Source organism: Monosiga brevicollis, genomic scaffold (genome assembly GCF_000002865.3).
Source record: "Monosiga brevicollis MX1 MONBRscaffold_27 genomic scaffold, whole genome shotgun sequence".
NCBI classification, from domain to species: Eukaryota; class Choanoflagellata; order Craspedida; family Salpingoecidae; genus Monosiga; species Monosiga brevicollis.
The window spans coordinates 82,645-98,651 of record NW_001865064.1 but is presented as its reverse complement, the minus strand read 5'-3'; the positions used below and the strand labels follow the sequence as shown (position 1 = coordinate 98,651).

The following is a 16,007-nucleotide window of genomic DNA, read 5'->3' as shown; positions in this document are numbered from 1 at the left end:
GTCACTGACGGCGTTATCACACATACACGTACGGAGAGGGCACAGACGGGGTTGCTGGCGAGCTGAGCTCGTCACTTTTATGACTTTGAATCGCAGCGATGGGAATCGAGATTGGGGCGTGCGACTCGTATTACTTTAACCGCATCAATTACTTCATAAACTCAAAGTTATTTTACACTATGTTGCCTTGCGTTTCCTCTGATAATCTACAATAACTTTTATATTAGATACAGTAACCGGGTCATAAGTCAAGATGATGTTTCACAGTCCGTCTTTGAGCTCAGAAAGTGCTGGCGGCTGGCGGCTGGCGGCTGGCAGTCTCGGCGGCAGACTGGCAAAGACGCAGATTACACATCCACCTTGATCGACGGGCGGAAAGATGAGCAAACAGTCACAGGGAACGTCATCGGCACAAAAGTCCGCAGCCATCCGCCTTTGGGACGCGCGACAAAGATCAAAAAGTAGAAAGGGACTTCGATTGCCTGTTGACGCAGTCCAGGGGAGGGTCCAACAAAAAACCCATCTCAAGAAGACGATAAGACGGAGAGGAGATAACACAGGTCAGTCAAAAAGAAAAAGAAAAGGCAGCGACATGTCCACGGTCAGCGTCAGATTGGGCACGTTCCAAGCAGCAGCATCTGGAGATACTGCGCCACGGAAAGAAAGGCGCCAAAGCAGGCACAACGAGGGAAAAACACAGCTACAAAGTAGCAAGGGCAGAAAGGGTACGGGTCTAAAGAGAGAAAGACACGACTGCCCCGTGTGGTCAAGAAACAACGCACACACGCACCGTCCCGTGAATATGCCCGCTTGGGGGCAAACATGCTGGTGGTGGCGCGACACGACTTCTCTCGCGAAGCGGGAAAAGAAAAACCGGTCAGGAACAACGAGACAGGGACGGACAGCACTCCTTTACAAAAATTTAAAGCATGGCGCAACAAGAAAACAAGAACCAGAAGCACAAATACAGACACACAGACAGAGCAAGAGAGCCGAGCCGGGCCCACCCAGCTTGCTATGCGCTGGCAGAGCTTAGAGGGACAGTCGGGCCAGGAGAGCCGCAAACAGGCCCAACATTGTCCAGGGAAGGGCCGCAGCAGCAGCGCCCGTGGTGGTGGTGGTGCGCGTGGTGAATGTAGACGTGCTAAAGGGGTCGTATGGGCCACAGCCAATGGCAACCGACCATTGCTCTGCGCTTCGTCGCGAGCGCGCCCGTGGTGCCACGCCTAGGAGTTCGACAGCCGGGACCGGGAGTGTGGAACGACGGGCTACCAGCGCTGGGGTATCGTTCGGGTCATCATCAACCCAAAGATCATCTTGAGCGTCATCGCCATCATTGGCACGCCTACATCGTCGCGCGCAAACAAGCACACCACACGTCAGTATTCGACAAAAGACTTCAAGCACGGACAGACAGAGAGAGACAGAGGCAGAGACAGATACAAAGACAGCCGTTTACAGAGCGCCGCCGACGGGACGCACCAGTTGAAATCATCCATGTCGACAACGTCATCGTCATACGCGCGATCGTCAAAGCACTCGCCGATGTTAAACTGCTTGACCTTGGAAGGCGTCGCGGCGTCGCACGTGTCTGACTCAGTATAGGAGGTGATGCTAAAGGAGTTACCGCTGCAGGAGACGCTGGCCGACGCCGAGCTGTGACCCCGCGTACAGGTTTCGGCCAACAGCTTCATGTGGAAAGGCTCATCGCTGCAGCCGTTGTCTTCATGGTAAGTGATGTGTGCCACAACGTCCGTCGGCAGCTCTTCCGTGCAATAAAACTCATAGCCATCGTTGCAGGTATTCACAGGATAGCTAAAGGCGGCATCGGCATTCTATGGTATCAACCGCACCAGGGCATCGTCGTTGCGTGTCAGGTGAGGCGAGCACATGGCAGCCACGTGACATGGCGACGCGAGGTGGCCTTTCTCATCCCCTCTCTCCGCGCTATCGGCAACAAGACTCACCCCGGAGCAGTTGGAAACATCATTCCAGACACGAAAGTAGGCCTAATGACATGATCAGCACCAAGCGAGGGATGAGGCTTGGCTTTGCCTCCACACATGCCCACACGCACATGCTTGCCCAACGAGAAGAAAGGGCAGCAAGGGCAGCAAGGGCAGTAAAGGTAGCAAGGGCAAAGAGGCCCGAAAAAAAAAGGGGGGGGGAGGCGGGGGGGGCGGCGTACGCGGCCGTTTTCGCAGTAGTTGCGCTCCGAAAAGCCATCAGGATAGCCCATGCAAGTGTCGGCGGGGTAAACAGTGTAGGTGACGACGGAATCACTGCGGTTGGCATTGCAGTCGCCAAAAATCATGTACTCGGCCAATGTCGAGGGGGCTGCAGGCAGCGTCACAACAGCAAGGCACAAGGGTGAGACGGCATGTGTCGTGCGTCTTCAACACGAGGGTCGTGCACGGCAGCGCAAGGACACAAACCGAGAGCAGCCACGACCAAGCCGGCCACCAACAGACGAAACATGGCAGCGGAGCCCAAGGCAGTGAAGGTGTTCCAGGCGTGCGTCAAAGGCAGGGTGGCAGAGGCTCGGAGAAAAAGCAAAATGGCACGCGTGATGAAGCAAAAAATGCCGGTGGAGCAACTGGGTGGAAAGCAGACGGCGGCAGGCAGGTGGGGGCAACAGCGCGCCAACAACAAGGTGAGTAGCGGTTGGGTAGGGAGAGGCCATGCGCGCGACGGTTGTATGTGTCTGTGTATGTGAAGGTGTATGTGACATAGATGGGCGGCACTTTCGCAGGCTGGATTGTGATTCGTTTGAAGGTCGTGGTGGGGTGTGGGTGGGAAGGGGGGGCGTGGTCGGCCAAAGTCGTCTTTAGCAACGACTGGTCCGGGCTGACGCGATGAGAAGGGGAATGGAAGAAAGAATGGAGGAAGGGACGGAATGTGTGTGTGAGTGTGTGCGAGTGAGTGAGTGTTGTGGGGATGGGGGTGGGGAGCGCAGGTGGTGGCGTTTGCATGCAGGTCAGAAACATACAGATGGTTGGACGTGAGAGGGCCTCAAAAAGGACAGGACAAGGGGGAAGGCGGTCGTCAGCCTCGGCTTGAATTCCTCACTGACGACGCCTAGCCGACGGTTAAACTCGTTTGAAAATCACGGATGAGGTAGAGGTCGTGGCGGACATGACAGCCGAGATGCAGGGGTGGGTGACACCATGACACATTGGGTATAGTGGTGGATGCAGGCAAGCAAGCAAGGATCTGGACGGTCCGCACGTGACGAACAGTCGACACGGAGAAAAGCTCGCCCCCAAGTTTTGGGGCGCAGGACAGTTACAGCAAGGTAGGCGAGTGGCGAGGTGGTGGGTGAGGCGATGAGTGAAAAGGGCAGTGCACGAGGAAAAGGTTGGCCCCACCCCACCTGCTTCCGGGGCTTGGCACTCGAATCAGTCAAACGTCCATGCATGCATGCATGTATGGATGTAGATGAGGAAGGAGCATTCGGTCGTTCATTGTCGAGGGGGATGACGCTGCAGCACTGCCGTACCGTTTCGTGTGAAGCAGGAACCCACGACGGGGATGTATGGGGTTGGGGTGCTGCGTGTGGGTTTCGGCGCGCCAGCTGTGCGCGGGCGGACGATCGTGTCATCATGGGTCTTTTACGTAGCAGAGCATGTCCGTGATCTAAAATCAGAAGAATGGTCAATGCATGTACAGTACTATCCCGGCTGGCTCCGGGGAGGTGGTTGACTGGGGGCCATGTGCGGTCCCGTGTGATGTCGTCGCCGCGGCGATGGGAGACAGCACGCACGCTGGAAGAATGAGATGGCGCGATCAGGTCGACGAGGCAGCGGGCTGAGCACCGGCGCAGTCGCGTTCATAACACCTGTTATCTACATCTATCTGACATTGACATTTACTCGAAACTCTGACAATTGCCTGCCAAGTAGCACCACCTGACGGCATGAGACACAAACAGTGTGACATATGTTACATTTTTCCATGATTAAAACGCGTTGCTTGAGCGTGTAGGAGAATCAACTTGCAATTCGTGGTAATGTGCAGCTGCGAGAGAAGAAGCAAGACCACACCTGACAGTCAGGTGTGAATGGATAACACGTTACGACTGCTACACCTGCATGCATGCCCGATCGCGGATCGTGCGATGCGATGGTCTCTGCAGATGAGCAGTGGTTACCACCACCTCTGGGTGGTGAGGGAATTCAAAGCCATTCTTGGTCAGGATGCAACCGGTTGACACCCCAATCTCTGCCCGGAGTGCGGTCGGCATGTGTCGCTCTGCCATGATACGCCGTGCACATTGTTCCTGAACCATGTGGCGCCTTTCTCACCTCTCTGACTTTTCCTTGTAGACTGCATACTTCTCTGAAAGAAGCTGCTTTTAACAATAATCTCCTTTTTACTGTTTAATTTCGTGCTGTTGGCCATCGCTTTCTCCAATATATCTCTGATTTTGAGACCAGTGTTAAAAGACTCTCTGCAACTTTATCCATCCGACTGCCGTCCCTCTGACTTCCACTCCTAACCTTAGTCTGCCATTTGTGTTGTATTTTATTAAAAAAAAAAACCGCGCGCTCGAACCGAGAGAGAGAGAGAGAGGTCGAGGACTCGACGCACACACACACGACACCGTTCAAGATGATGATGGTCAATGCTCTGCGTAGCGCTTCGGCGCAGTCGGCTGCCTCGACGGCGCTCCGTGCCATGTCCACTGGCAGCAACGTAAGTTTAAGTTATCTTCAACTCGAAAAGAATGTGGCGTCTTGCTTGTGAACATGTGCGCGCTGCCCGATACTGTACTGGGTTCTGTGGTCCTTGGCAGAGCGCCGTGATTGTCGAGTCTTCTGGCAGGGAAGATGGGGGGAGGTCGACGTTCTGTCCTTGGGTTGTTGTCGTTGGGGGGCTTGAGGCCTGTGTGCCCGCTTTTGGCGTCGTTTGGGCGCTGTCTCTCTCTGAACTCTGAAACGCGAGCGTCCTTTTTGTCTTTCTGTTGTCCTCGCTTCCGCCCACACACATACACACACGCACAGCGTTGGTGGCTTGTGGCCGTGATGTCTTGTACATTCTCGAGGTCAAGGCTTTTTTTTTTTTTGCTGGCGCCTCTGGTACTGTGAGCCAGCGGAGTCTTTGGCACTTGTGACATGTACATGTTCGAGCTTGTGCCCTCTTTTTTTTTTCTTTTTTCTTCAGACACGTCCACGTACACACATCACAGGCCTTTCCTCAGTCGGCGCTCTCTCTCCTTGCTTATCTGGGGCCCCGTGCCAAAAGCGAAGAAGGTGTTGAGTTTGGAGTTGAGCTGGCCAGTGTGTGTGTGTGTGTGTGTGTGTTGGTCAATCGATCATCATGATGAGTGTGTGTCTGTGTGCTGCTACTGCTGTGGTAACCAATTTCCCCCTTGTGTTGGGTCCTCGGTGTGCCAGTGTGTGTGTTGTGTATGACAGGTTTCTTGCACTCTCTCTCTTTCTTCCCCTCTTTCTCTCTCTTCACACACACCACACAGGCTTTCACTGTGTTGCTGTCACACAACATTTTCTTACACGTTTTACATCTCTCTCTCTCTCTCTTTCTCTATCACACACACTCATTTTCTCACTCACTCACTCACTCTCTCTCTCTCTCTCTCTTCTCTCACTCACTATCTTTTGTATTTTTATAATTTTTCATCATGGCGCAGGACATGAAGGTGGCGGTGCTGGGTGGTGCTGGCGGTATTGGCCAGCCCCTCTCCATGCTCATGAAGATCTCCCACCCCCCGGCCCACGTCTCGGAGGTGGCCGTCTACGATCTCGCCCATGCCAAGGGTGTCGCCGCTGACCTCAGCCACATTGATACCCCCTCCAGCGTAAGTCTCAACAAGTTGCCCCCGAATCTGGTTGTTGCTTCGGCTGTGTCCTTTTGTCTGTGCAGCACTGCCCGCCCCACACACGCGCATGGGGATGATAATGCTCTTTGGGGTTGAACGTACCCGAGGCCATCAAGGTGGTTGTTGTTTTTCTCGCCGCGCACCTGCCAATCCAATCACTGGCCAGGAAGAAACAAAACAGAACAAAACATGCATTGCCCTGGTTGTTTTGTCTGATGGCAGTGTGCGAGGCCTGTCGTTTTTCTTTTTTAATTTGGAATTTCTTCCGTGCTCTCGGTTGGCTCGCACCTTTCCCGACTCTGACCACTGCCATTGTTTCATCCCGATCCTTTCTTTTTTTTTTTTTTTTTTTCCTTTTGGTGGTACACACCTTTGCATCACGTGCCACTGGACTGAAGTCGCCTTTTCGAGTCATTTCTTTCTTTTGCCCTCTCGCCTTGAGCGAAAGCCTTTGTTGTTCTTCCCCCTGGCACACGACTTGTGCTCTTCTCGTGTACGCTTCTCGTCTCAAAATCTGTCATCCTCATTGCTTTTTTTTTTTTTCCTTCCCCCTTCCTGCTCGTAGTGCCACGGTTACGTCGGCAACGAGGAGCTCGGCGCCGCGCTGACTGGCTCGAAGATTGTCATCATCCCCGCTGGTGTGCCCCGCAAGCCCGGTATGACCCGTGACGATCTGTTCAACACCAACGCCTCGATTGTCAAGTCGCTGGCCGAGGCCTGCGCCAAGTACTGCCCCGAGGCCTGCATTGCCATCATCTCCAACCCCGTCAACAGCACGGTCCCCATTGCCGCCGAGGCCCTGAAGAAGGCCGGTGTCTACGACCCCCGCAAGCTCTTTGGTGTCACCACCCTCGATGTTGTGCGCGCCCGCACCTTTATCGGCCAGAACAAGGGCTTTGACCCCCAGTCGATCAACGTCCCCGTCATTGGCGGCCACGCCGGTGGTACCATCCTTCCCCTGCTCTCCCGTGTCGAGCCCTCTTGCTCCTTCTCCGATGAGGACCGTGATGCCCTCACGGACCGCATCCAGAACGGCGGTACCGAGGTTGTCCAGGCCAAGGCCGGTGCCGGTTCGGCCACCCTCTCCATGGCCTGGGCCGGTGCCCAGTTTGCCTTTTCCCTCATCCGCGCCCTCAAGGGCGAGAAGGGCATTGTCGAGTGCGCCATGGTCGAGTCGGACGTGACCGAGTGCCAGTACTTCAGCACCCCCATTGAGCTCGGCGTCAACGGCATTGAGCGCAACCTCGGCCTGGGCGAGCTCAGCGACTACGAGAAGCACAAGCTCGACACCGAGGTCATCCCCGAGCTCAAGGCCTCCATCGAGAAGGGCATCAAGTGGGCCAACGACAACTAAGCCGTCTCTGCTCCCCCCTCTTCCTCTTCTTCTTCTCAAGATCTCCTTCTCCCTTGTTGATCAAGGGGTAGGACCTATTCCCCTTTTCTTCTTCTTTTTCTCCTCCTCCTCGCCTCTCTCATGTCGTGGCCGTGCCTCAATCACACACATACACACATATCGGGCCACCTCTTCTGATCTATCTCTCCTCCCACTGCGCTGGCTCGGCATCACACACCAGAGCCCGTGCAAAATTGATGGTCCTGTCAAAAGTTGCAAGTTGATCACTTCTTGGGCCGTTGCCGCTCATGCTTGGTAGATGGATGCCCTTTCACCCCACCACAGGCAGCAACCACCTCGCGCCGCTCGTTGCTGTCCCGTCGTACTCTCCTTTCTATTTCTGCGCGTCGCTGGGGGAAAAAACGAAGAGAACTATGCCCCTCTCTAATAACCCTCTTGATCCCTCTCGATCTCTGACTCCATGTCCGTCTCAATCACGCTCTCTTTCTTCCCCTTTTTTACCACACTCATTTTGTCTTTTTTTTCCTTTTGAACCCATTCACTCTCTGACTTTTTTTCGGTCTCTCTCTCTCTCTGTCTCAACATCGGCACTTCCTCTCTCTCTCTCTCACTCACACACACACACACACACACACACACACACACACACACTCTCTCTCTCTCTCTCTCTCTCTCTCTCTCTCTCTCTCTCTCTCTCTCTCACTCTCTCTCTGTTGACGAAACGGAGAGGAATGGCGCTTCCGGGAGCGCTGTCGGCGCTGCAGAGCGATGTAAGTGGCAGCCTCCTCCTCCAGCTCTTGGATGGCGCAGGTGACTGGCGTAGAATTGGGAGGAGGTGGAGGAGGAAGTGGAGGGGAGGAGCGGAGGGTTGACTGTGGGGACGAGCGGCCTCGCAGGGGGGTGAACACGAGGCGGGGGCTGCGGCTCGCGCGTAGCGGCCAACGGTTCGCGGCTCACCGTTTGGCTCACTCACTACCGATCTGCCCGTCCCAGCTGGCCGTCTCGCAGTACCGAAACACCCTGCTGCATATTGCGGAAGCCTTTATGCAGGACGTGAACCAGGTGCCGTACCCCGTCGACGTCGCCGATCGACTGCTGGCCCAGTACGTCCCCGCGCACTGCACTCGCCGCCCGGTCAAGTGATGTGAATGTGCCCATGCACGCTTGCCGGTGATCAAAGCCCTTTCAGCTTGGCCCGGAGAGATGGAAGCTGTAGCCTAGAGTGGCTGAGCTCACCTTGGTTCGCTTTCATCCGCCTGCACCAGTGCCTATCGACACCCTGCTAGTACGACTGCTGTGAGCACCGTTGCCAGCCTCGTCAACGCCCGCGACTCGCGCCTCGGTCGGATGGTGAGAGCCTTTTCTTGCAGTTATCCATACTCATTGTCCCGTGGCCTCGCAACACCGTCACCTCCCTGCCTCGTTCCGTGTCTCACCCCCTCAGCTTTGCCACCTCACGGTCCACTCACCCTTCGCCCCGCATCTCCCTGCAACCACCTGGTTCGCCATCATCGGCTCCTAGTTTGTGGATGGCCTGGCCTCAAGCCTTCGTCATGCGCTCGCAGGCCGCCAGTTTGATCGGCTGGCCAACCTGCTGCTTCTGGCCGGTGACTGCTGCAACGCCTGCTCTTTGACCCCGGAAGCCCTCGTGTCCATGGTCCTTGATCTCCTGGAAGCCCTGGCCGCCAACGCCGACCTCCACCCTGCCGATCGACTCGAGATTTTGCTGGCCCTCGTCGAATTGATGGTCCTCTGCAGCCGCGACCTCAGCAATCGGGTTCCAAAACTCTTCCAAAAGCTTCTACAAACCCTCCGCGAACATCTCGAGCAAGTTGCATTCCCCCCCCCGTTCACCCGCCTTCTCCGTTCGCCCCCTCCTTTGCTTTGATCGGCCTCAGCTCAATTTTCACCCCGCACCTCACCGCCACTGCATCACCAACAGAACCTGTCCTGCTGCAGCCCCAGGAACAACAGACCTTCTGATTGAGCCTGCAGGCATTGCGGCCACGGCCCTGCACTGTCTCAAACACTTTGAACAGCAATCTTGGCGTGAAACGCTCGTTCATCGCCCCTACATCCACTTTGCTGCTGAACTATCTGATGGCTACCAGCACGAGATGGTGGTCAAGTGGGACGTCGAATCAGCCGTCACCACAGGTCCTCGGCAAGAGTCTGGCTTTGACCTTCGAGCTGGCTTTCTTGACCTTGTCCTGCCCGAACACCTGCCCAAAGAGGTCGTGGTTCCTCCCCCAGGCACCGTTGAACGCTTCTTCATCAAACGTCTCGTTCGTCGCATCGTGGCCCAGTGTCGTGGCGAAGCCCGGACCGCCATTGACGAGTTAAAGCAGCTCATGCATCTCTGCTACAGTCATGACCTCACAGTCCCCGTCATTGAAGTAAGCGCAGACGCAAAGCACCAAGCTTCGTACGCACCGCTTCACTCGGACATGCAACCAGGATCCCCGCTTTCCTTCCTTTTCTACTGCCTAACTCCTCGGCATTGCCCCGTGTTTCAGGAACTGATCAGCTTTGCGATGCATGGTGTTGCCCGCCTTCGGGCGTTTGTCGAGTATCTTCTAAGGGACATTATGCGGTTCGGCCCTCCCCTTCTTCCATCACCATCATCATCGTCATTCGTCTCATTTGCCCACGCACTCAGCACACACATTCGCACACTGTGTGCTTGTCCTCATGCGCGTGCCTGTCCTCATGCGCGTGCCTGTCATGGTAGGGAGGCGCACTTTGCCGAGGCTTCCATTCACGTCATGGCGGCTGCCTTACAGCGTGGGCAATATCTCTCCACCTTGGCGCAGCTTCGACTGGCTGGTGTGCTCGCCCGTTTTGGCGCTCAGATTGAATGGGATCTCCCCTGGCCTCTCATCAGCTTGGCCCTCGATTCTGTGTGTTCCTGTTGCCGACCTTATTTTGGCGTCAACGAGCCAGTTCACGCTCTACATGAAACACTGACACTTGGCGCATTGCTCCTACTCGTAGAACGAGCCACGACGTTGCAGTTTGGCGCTATGCATCCTGGGCGCAGCCATCGAGTGCGTGCCCATTTAGGACCCTGAATCTTTTGACGTGATCAGGACACAAATGTCTTAAAATGTGAAAAAGCATCACCCCGCTCACTCCTCGTCCACGTGCATTCCACAGGCTCAGCTATCCAGCTCGCCTGCGCCGCGACCTCAAGGCCGAGCATCACATTTATACACAGCAAAGCCCGCCCATTCGCGAGACTGCCCCACTTTCGGCCTGGTTTGCCGAAACCCTGACAAACGCAGAGGGCGAGGCAGAACCCCGTGGTCACCAGCTGATATCTCTCCTTGCGACCGCCTCACCGGCAGGTATGAACGCTATTTTCCCAGCCGTTATGCACGCCGGGCACTCATATGCAGCCGTTTTCAACCGATACTGGTAGCCTCGGCCAATGATGACGGCGCGCTCCCTGATTCGTTGCGGGATGCCCTCAGTGCCGCGCCCATTGAAGGCCTGGAAGGTGAGTCTCTATCGTTAAACTGTGTGCGCGTGGCACATTCGCGTGTCTCGAGGCCTACGCTTAATCAACCAGCACGCCGGCCTTGTTCGGATAGTGTTTACTGACTTGTGATTTGCTCATGCTTTGCAGCACTGGAGGAGGGTCAACGACTGGCCCTTGTTGCGCTTTTGCTTGGCCTCCAGTCTCAGCAATTTCACATGGGCATTGTGCACCGTCTTGAACAGTGGGTGCACACCGCCATGCCTTGTCGTTGCTAGCACAACAGCAAGCGATTAGCCTCAATTCACCCCCCATTTGCTAGGCTCGGGCTCTTGCCAGTGTTGCTTGGACTTGATGAGGATGTTCTCACACATCAACTAGTAGCTACGCTCAACTTCAACTCGGCCATCGCGTCGGCACTCTGGCGCATGCTGCTGGCCTACAAACTAGTATCCATCCCGACCCTTGCGACTTATGTCGTCGACGAAGTGCTTCTGGTGGACCCTTACAAGTTCGTTCAAGTGTCTAAGAGTTGGTGCAAGGGCTAAGCGCAGAACATTTGCACTTTTAACTCATGCCAGCAACGCTTGCAATTATAGCTTTTATGCCTTGCGCCTGTTGCAAGAGTGTTTGACGTTATCGGTTGAGGTCAGTCAAGCACGCCCCATTAATTTTTTTTTTTTTTTTTTTTTTTTTCCGTTTTCAACCATTGCCTCTCTTTGAGGTGCACAAATGTCTATACTATAGCTGACAAGATTGAATGCCGCCGCTTTTAGGCCAACCAAACCGGCATTGTCAAGGAGATTGTCATGCAGGTTGCAGAAAATTTATCGACCCTGCCCGAGGCAGCACAATCCCATCTCAACAGTTTGATCCAAGGCTGTGTCGCAGAGGTATCCCCTGCGTCCACAATTTTGCACCGACAAATTCGCTTATATGACTGCCCTGAATGCTTTTTTTACTCTGTCCATGGTCTTAGGGTACCAATTTTACCGACACGAAGAAAATCCTGGCACTTCTTAGTTAGCCCGGGCGTCTTTGGCTCGATTAAACTCAATCGGGCGGCCCGTAGCAAAATCAAAAAGAAGAAATGGGTGGCTTGGATTTTTGACATTGTTGCTCAATGACAAGCCTCGACCCCTTTGCAAGTGGCCTTGCGACCAGCGCATATTCAATCAAATCAGAATCCGGCTATCTGCCAAAACTGGCCTCTCCAGCTACTTCCATGTCTACCAAACGCCAGCACAAACACAAGCGTGCGCGAATGAGACAAGAGCCGAAGGAAATGCACAATAAAAAAACAATTTGGGTGACTTGTTGCAAAACAATGAAACAGACCGAGGTGGAGCGCCTCTTGTGATGTTGGGCCCGAGCGCTTTTTTGACGTTGGGTGTAGAGCAGAGCCGCGCGGTCGCTGGCTTCGGGCGGAAGGCTTCGGGTTGTGGCATCGTGGTTAGGTGGGGCATCGCGTGATGCACGGACCGGGGGTAGATCTTGGGCCGAACGGGGACGCGAGGTGGCAGACATGGGCTGCATCCACCGATCAGGAGCGGGCAACGGGACGGGCTCAGTGGCCTGGGAAACCGCTGCCTCTGCTCGAGCATCGGCGGGCGTGACATTGCCAGTGCGCACTTTGCTGCGACTCATAGTTGGCCCTGAGGTTTTTCGAGGAGCACGCTCCAAGTCGAGCAGATCCGACGCGTCTGGTTCGTTGAAACGGAGGACCTGATCATCTTCGCCATGCTCATTCGAAGCACCAGCGTTCACGGCAAAGACATTGTGTAAAATGGCATCCAAATGACGGCGTAAATGATGCCCTCGCCAAGCGGCCTGAATACGGGTGGCTGCAACGTGCTTGCGCCGATTTGGGGCCAGCGGCCACAACGCATCCAAGTCTTTGGGTTGCACGGCATGGGAGTTGGTTAGCGCAAGCCAGCGACGGAGCGCAGCCAAAAGTTCTGCCACCGAGCCGTCGGTTTGCACCAAAGTCTGCAAGGGATTCAATTCCACGAGGGGGGCTGCCGCTTCCAGTTTTGCCCAGGCTGGATGTTCGGGGGCGAGTCGAGGTAGGGTTATCATCATTTTGGCCCGATCACCAGAGACAATGCGCCAGCGCTCGGCTTCGTCGACGCCCACCGCGGTTCCCCAAGTCTCGACGCTGATGGTAGCCGTGGTCAAAACAGGGATGTCATCCACGGTCAACTTTTGAAGCGGGTTATCCAGCGCCACAAGCCGACGCAGCCCAGGTGCCACGTGACTGAGAATACCACCCAGATCCTGTAGCTGATTGTGACTAACATCCAGGTGCTGCAGCTGCGCCAGCGGTGCCGGCCACGTCGGGAAGGTGGTCAACTGGTTCCGACTACAATCTAAGAGACGAAGCGAGGGCTAAGCGTGCAAGGAAGAGGAATTTCATTTCATTTTATGAGCACAAGAGCTTGGACGTTCAAAAGGGCCGAGCAAGCGGGCACAACGTGAATGAATACCGTCTCAATGACTTCCAACGCAGTCAGGTCGTTATGCGCCACATTCATATAGGTCAGCCACGGTAAGTGGTGCACATTGATCGAGGCCAGCTTGTTGTGTGAAACATCCAGGTAGGTTAAGAGGGGCAGAGCGGCCAGCTCTGGGATGGTTGACAAGTTACAACCCTGCAGCCTGTGCGCGAGCACGGTGAGACGAGGACCGTTGAGGGAAGGTTCAGTGAACCATCTAGAGGGTGGCTTCTTACCGGAGAACTGAAAGATGGCTCGTGAAACCGGGAAAATGGGACCAGCGGCCGCCGGAGCTCAGGATTCGCATGGTAGGTGCATGCTATCAGAAGAGGTGTGTCAACATCAGAGGAGCCAGGATGCAGGATGCAGGCATGGGGCCAGACGTCACGTTTGGTGACGACAGGTACCTCGCTGGTGGGCGTGCGTAGAGTGACATGGCTGGCTGGATCGTCGGCAAAGACGTCCCGAGGAGGCGCTGTTACAGCGTGAAGGGCGTCTACGTGAAAGCCAAATAGAGGTGAGTATTTTGCAGAAATGAGCGAGGCAGTGAGGAAGCGGAAAAAAGTGGCGTGAGGGCCTGAGTCAGCCTCAAATGTTGATGTGGTGGCACGTACCCAATAGACGCGGAGAGCTTTGTTGGCGAGCTAGCTCTAGTTGGGTGAGCGCCTGTTCGGCCCGCTGCAGTTGTGCTTCGTGTGCTCGCTGGGCGGCTTGGCGTTTAGCCCGCTCTTCAGCCAGGCGGGCTTCTTCGGCTGCCCGTTGGGCGGCAAGGCGCGCAGCTTCTTCTTCCTGTCGTCGATGAGCCTGAAGGGCGGCCTGGCGCTCTGCTTCCAGTCGCTGTCGCTCAGCCTGTTCCTCTTGTGCTCGATGATGTGCAGCCAAGCCACGATGAGCGGCATCTGCAAGTTCAACAGCCATGCGTTGTCGTACGATTACACCACGGCAGCGCTGAGTGAGCCCTGTACCCAACCCGCTGTGGCACCAAGTCTGAAGCAGTTTCGATTTGGCTCTTGTGCGCTGGATGGCGGTGGCTATGGCGCTGCTGTAGCGCCGGCGACACAACCAGCCCCGCACAAGGGCCTGGAGGCGCGTGGCGGCCCGGGCCTGTTGGGCCTGGTATTGCACATGTGCAGCGTGCAAGCGCGGACGCCACAAGTCACGGGCACACCAAGCAGTAAAGACGCGCTGTAAAACTCTGGCAGAGGCAAGTTGACGGGCTTGTTGGCTGGCCTGGCGCGTTTTTTCCAGCTCAGCCAAGCGTGCCTGAAGTTTGGCTGCTGCTTGCCGGGATTGCTGTGCAGGCTGTGCTTGAGGGTGTGGTGCAGGATTGAGATTCAAACCGCTAGCGCTTGGCTGTCCCTCGTCTGCTGCACTGTTGCCTGTGTGACTTGCACTCGCGGGGGAGGCGGGCAGGTCGCTGGAGGTATCGGGGGTCGCTTCGTTACGGGCTGGCTGGTTGGCCTCGTCGTCCTGGGCAGGTTCGCCCCACGCCAGGATTGGGGTCGGCAAAGTAGTCGCCGCAAGTTCTTGCAGTGCCGCGTGATGCGCTTCCGCCAGCTGCTGAGACTTTGTGACAAACTCGCGGACCAGGAGCTCCCAGGGACGGCGGTCTTGTGGGGCGACGGCCGCAGAATCCAAATGTTGATCGTGGCTGACACTGCTCGAGGGCCGATGAGGCGGCGGTGGACCGGCATTGCGTTTGACGTTGTCATCGCTCAAGCTGGCTGCGCGTTCGGCGCGTAAAATTTGCACCTTGCGCTCGAGATAAGCTGGAGAGTCAATGTCGTCGGGATCATCCGTGTCCGGGTCGACTGGAGCTGAAGGCGCATGCGCCAGGCGCTGGCTGATGGATCGCCAGCCCAGACGCGGCGTAGCCGGGTGTAAAGCGCTCGTACGCGTGGTCAGAGGCGCGTCCATCATGGCAGACTCCCCATGCCCAGTGGCGACCGAGGCATCGGTTACGACGCCCTCTGGCCGCGCTGCACTGTCCGCCGCACCCGTCGCCAAGGCCAGCGTTGCCGGAGAGGCGCGTTTCCGAGGCGTCGGAACGGGCAGCGCCTCAAGCTGCGCCTGAATCCAAGCCTCAATAGCCTCGGCATCATCCACATCCGGCCAATCATCCATCATTTGAGCACTCTGACCTGCAGCAGCGCCCGCGGGCAGCCGGGACGACGACCCCGTCGCCATGACCTTCTTTTTATTTTATTTTATTTTATTTAAAAATGATTGAAAGTTTCAGAATTTTTTTTTAACAAACTTGAGCTTTTACAGTTAAAAGCCGAGAGGGTGATTGAAATAGCGAAAAGTGAAGCAGAGATAACAGCAGGTGTAGCAGCAGTAGTAGCAGGTACAGCAGCAGTGACAGCAGATACAGTAGCAGTGGCAGCAGATACAGTAGCAGTGGCAGCAGATACAGTAGCAGTGGCAGCAGGTACAGTACCAGTAGCAGCAGGAACAGTACCAGTAGCAGAAGGAACAGTACCAGTAGCAGAAGGAACAGTACAGCAGCAGTAGCAGCAGGTACAGCAGCAGTGGCAGCAGATACAGTAGCAGTGGCAGCAGATACAGTAGCAGTGGCAGCAGATACAGTAGCAGTGGCAGCAGGTACAGTACCAGTAGCAGCAGGAACAGTACCAGTAGCAGCAGGAACAGTACCAGTAGCAGAAGGAACAGTACAGCAGCAGTGGCAGCAGGTCCAGTAGCAGCAGCAAGTACAGCAGCAGTAGCAGCAGGTACAGCAGCAGTAGCAGCAGGTACAGCAGCAGTAGCAGCAGGTACAGCAGCAGTAGCAGCAGGTACAGTAGCAGAAGCAGCAGGTACAGCAGCAGGTACAGTAGCAGT

At 55.8% G+C, this 16,007-nt stretch overlaps 3 protein-coding genes across 3 annotated transcripts; 1 reads left to right on the top strand and 2 right to left on the bottom strand.

The window, feature by feature from the left end:
- Positions 1 to 1,032: 1,032 nt before the first annotated feature.
- MONBRDRAFT_28538 (uncharacterized protein) lies at positions 1,033 to 2,478 on the bottom strand (the record flags this gene model as incomplete). Its single annotated transcript, XM_001748952.1, has 5 exons — positions 1,033 to 1,345; positions 1,483 to 1,835; positions 1,968 to 2,009; positions 2,189 to 2,337; positions 2,436 to 2,478. 5 exons carry the CDS (start codon positions 2,476 to 2,478, stop codon positions 1,033 to 1,035), a joined length of 900 nt encoding a protein of 299 aa, XP_001749004.1.
- Positions 2,479 to 4,392: 1,914 nt separating this feature from the next.
- MONBRDRAFT_38523 (uncharacterized protein) lies at positions 4,393 to 11,219 on the top strand (the record flags this gene model as incomplete). Its single annotated transcript, XM_001749014.1, has 10 exons — positions 4,393 to 4,695; positions 5,651 to 5,818; positions 6,405 to 7,174; positions 7,988 to 8,296; positions 8,459 to 8,543; positions 8,716 to 8,970; positions 9,092 to 9,589; positions 10,350 to 10,540; positions 10,592 to 10,692; positions 11,053 to 11,219. The coding sequence occupies exons 1-10, from the start codon at positions 4,612 to 4,614 to the stop codon at positions 11,217 to 11,219; spliced, it is 2,628 nt and encodes an 875-aa protein (XP_001749066.1). The 5' UTR covers positions 4,393 to 4,611.
- A 669-nt stretch (positions 11,220 to 11,888) lies between these two features.
- On the bottom strand, positions 11,889 to 15,290 carry MONBRDRAFT_28536 (uncharacterized protein; the record flags this gene model as incomplete). The annotated part of the gene is made up of 7 exons (XM_001748951.1): positions 11,889 to 11,900; positions 12,010 to 13,059; positions 13,158 to 13,329; positions 13,403 to 13,485; positions 13,574 to 13,662; positions 13,781 to 14,065; positions 14,132 to 15,290. 7 exons carry the CDS (start codon positions 15,288 to 15,290, stop codon positions 11,889 to 11,891), a joined length of 2,850 nt encoding a protein of 949 aa, XP_001749003.1.
- Positions 15,291 to 16,007: the final 717 nt, after the last annotated feature.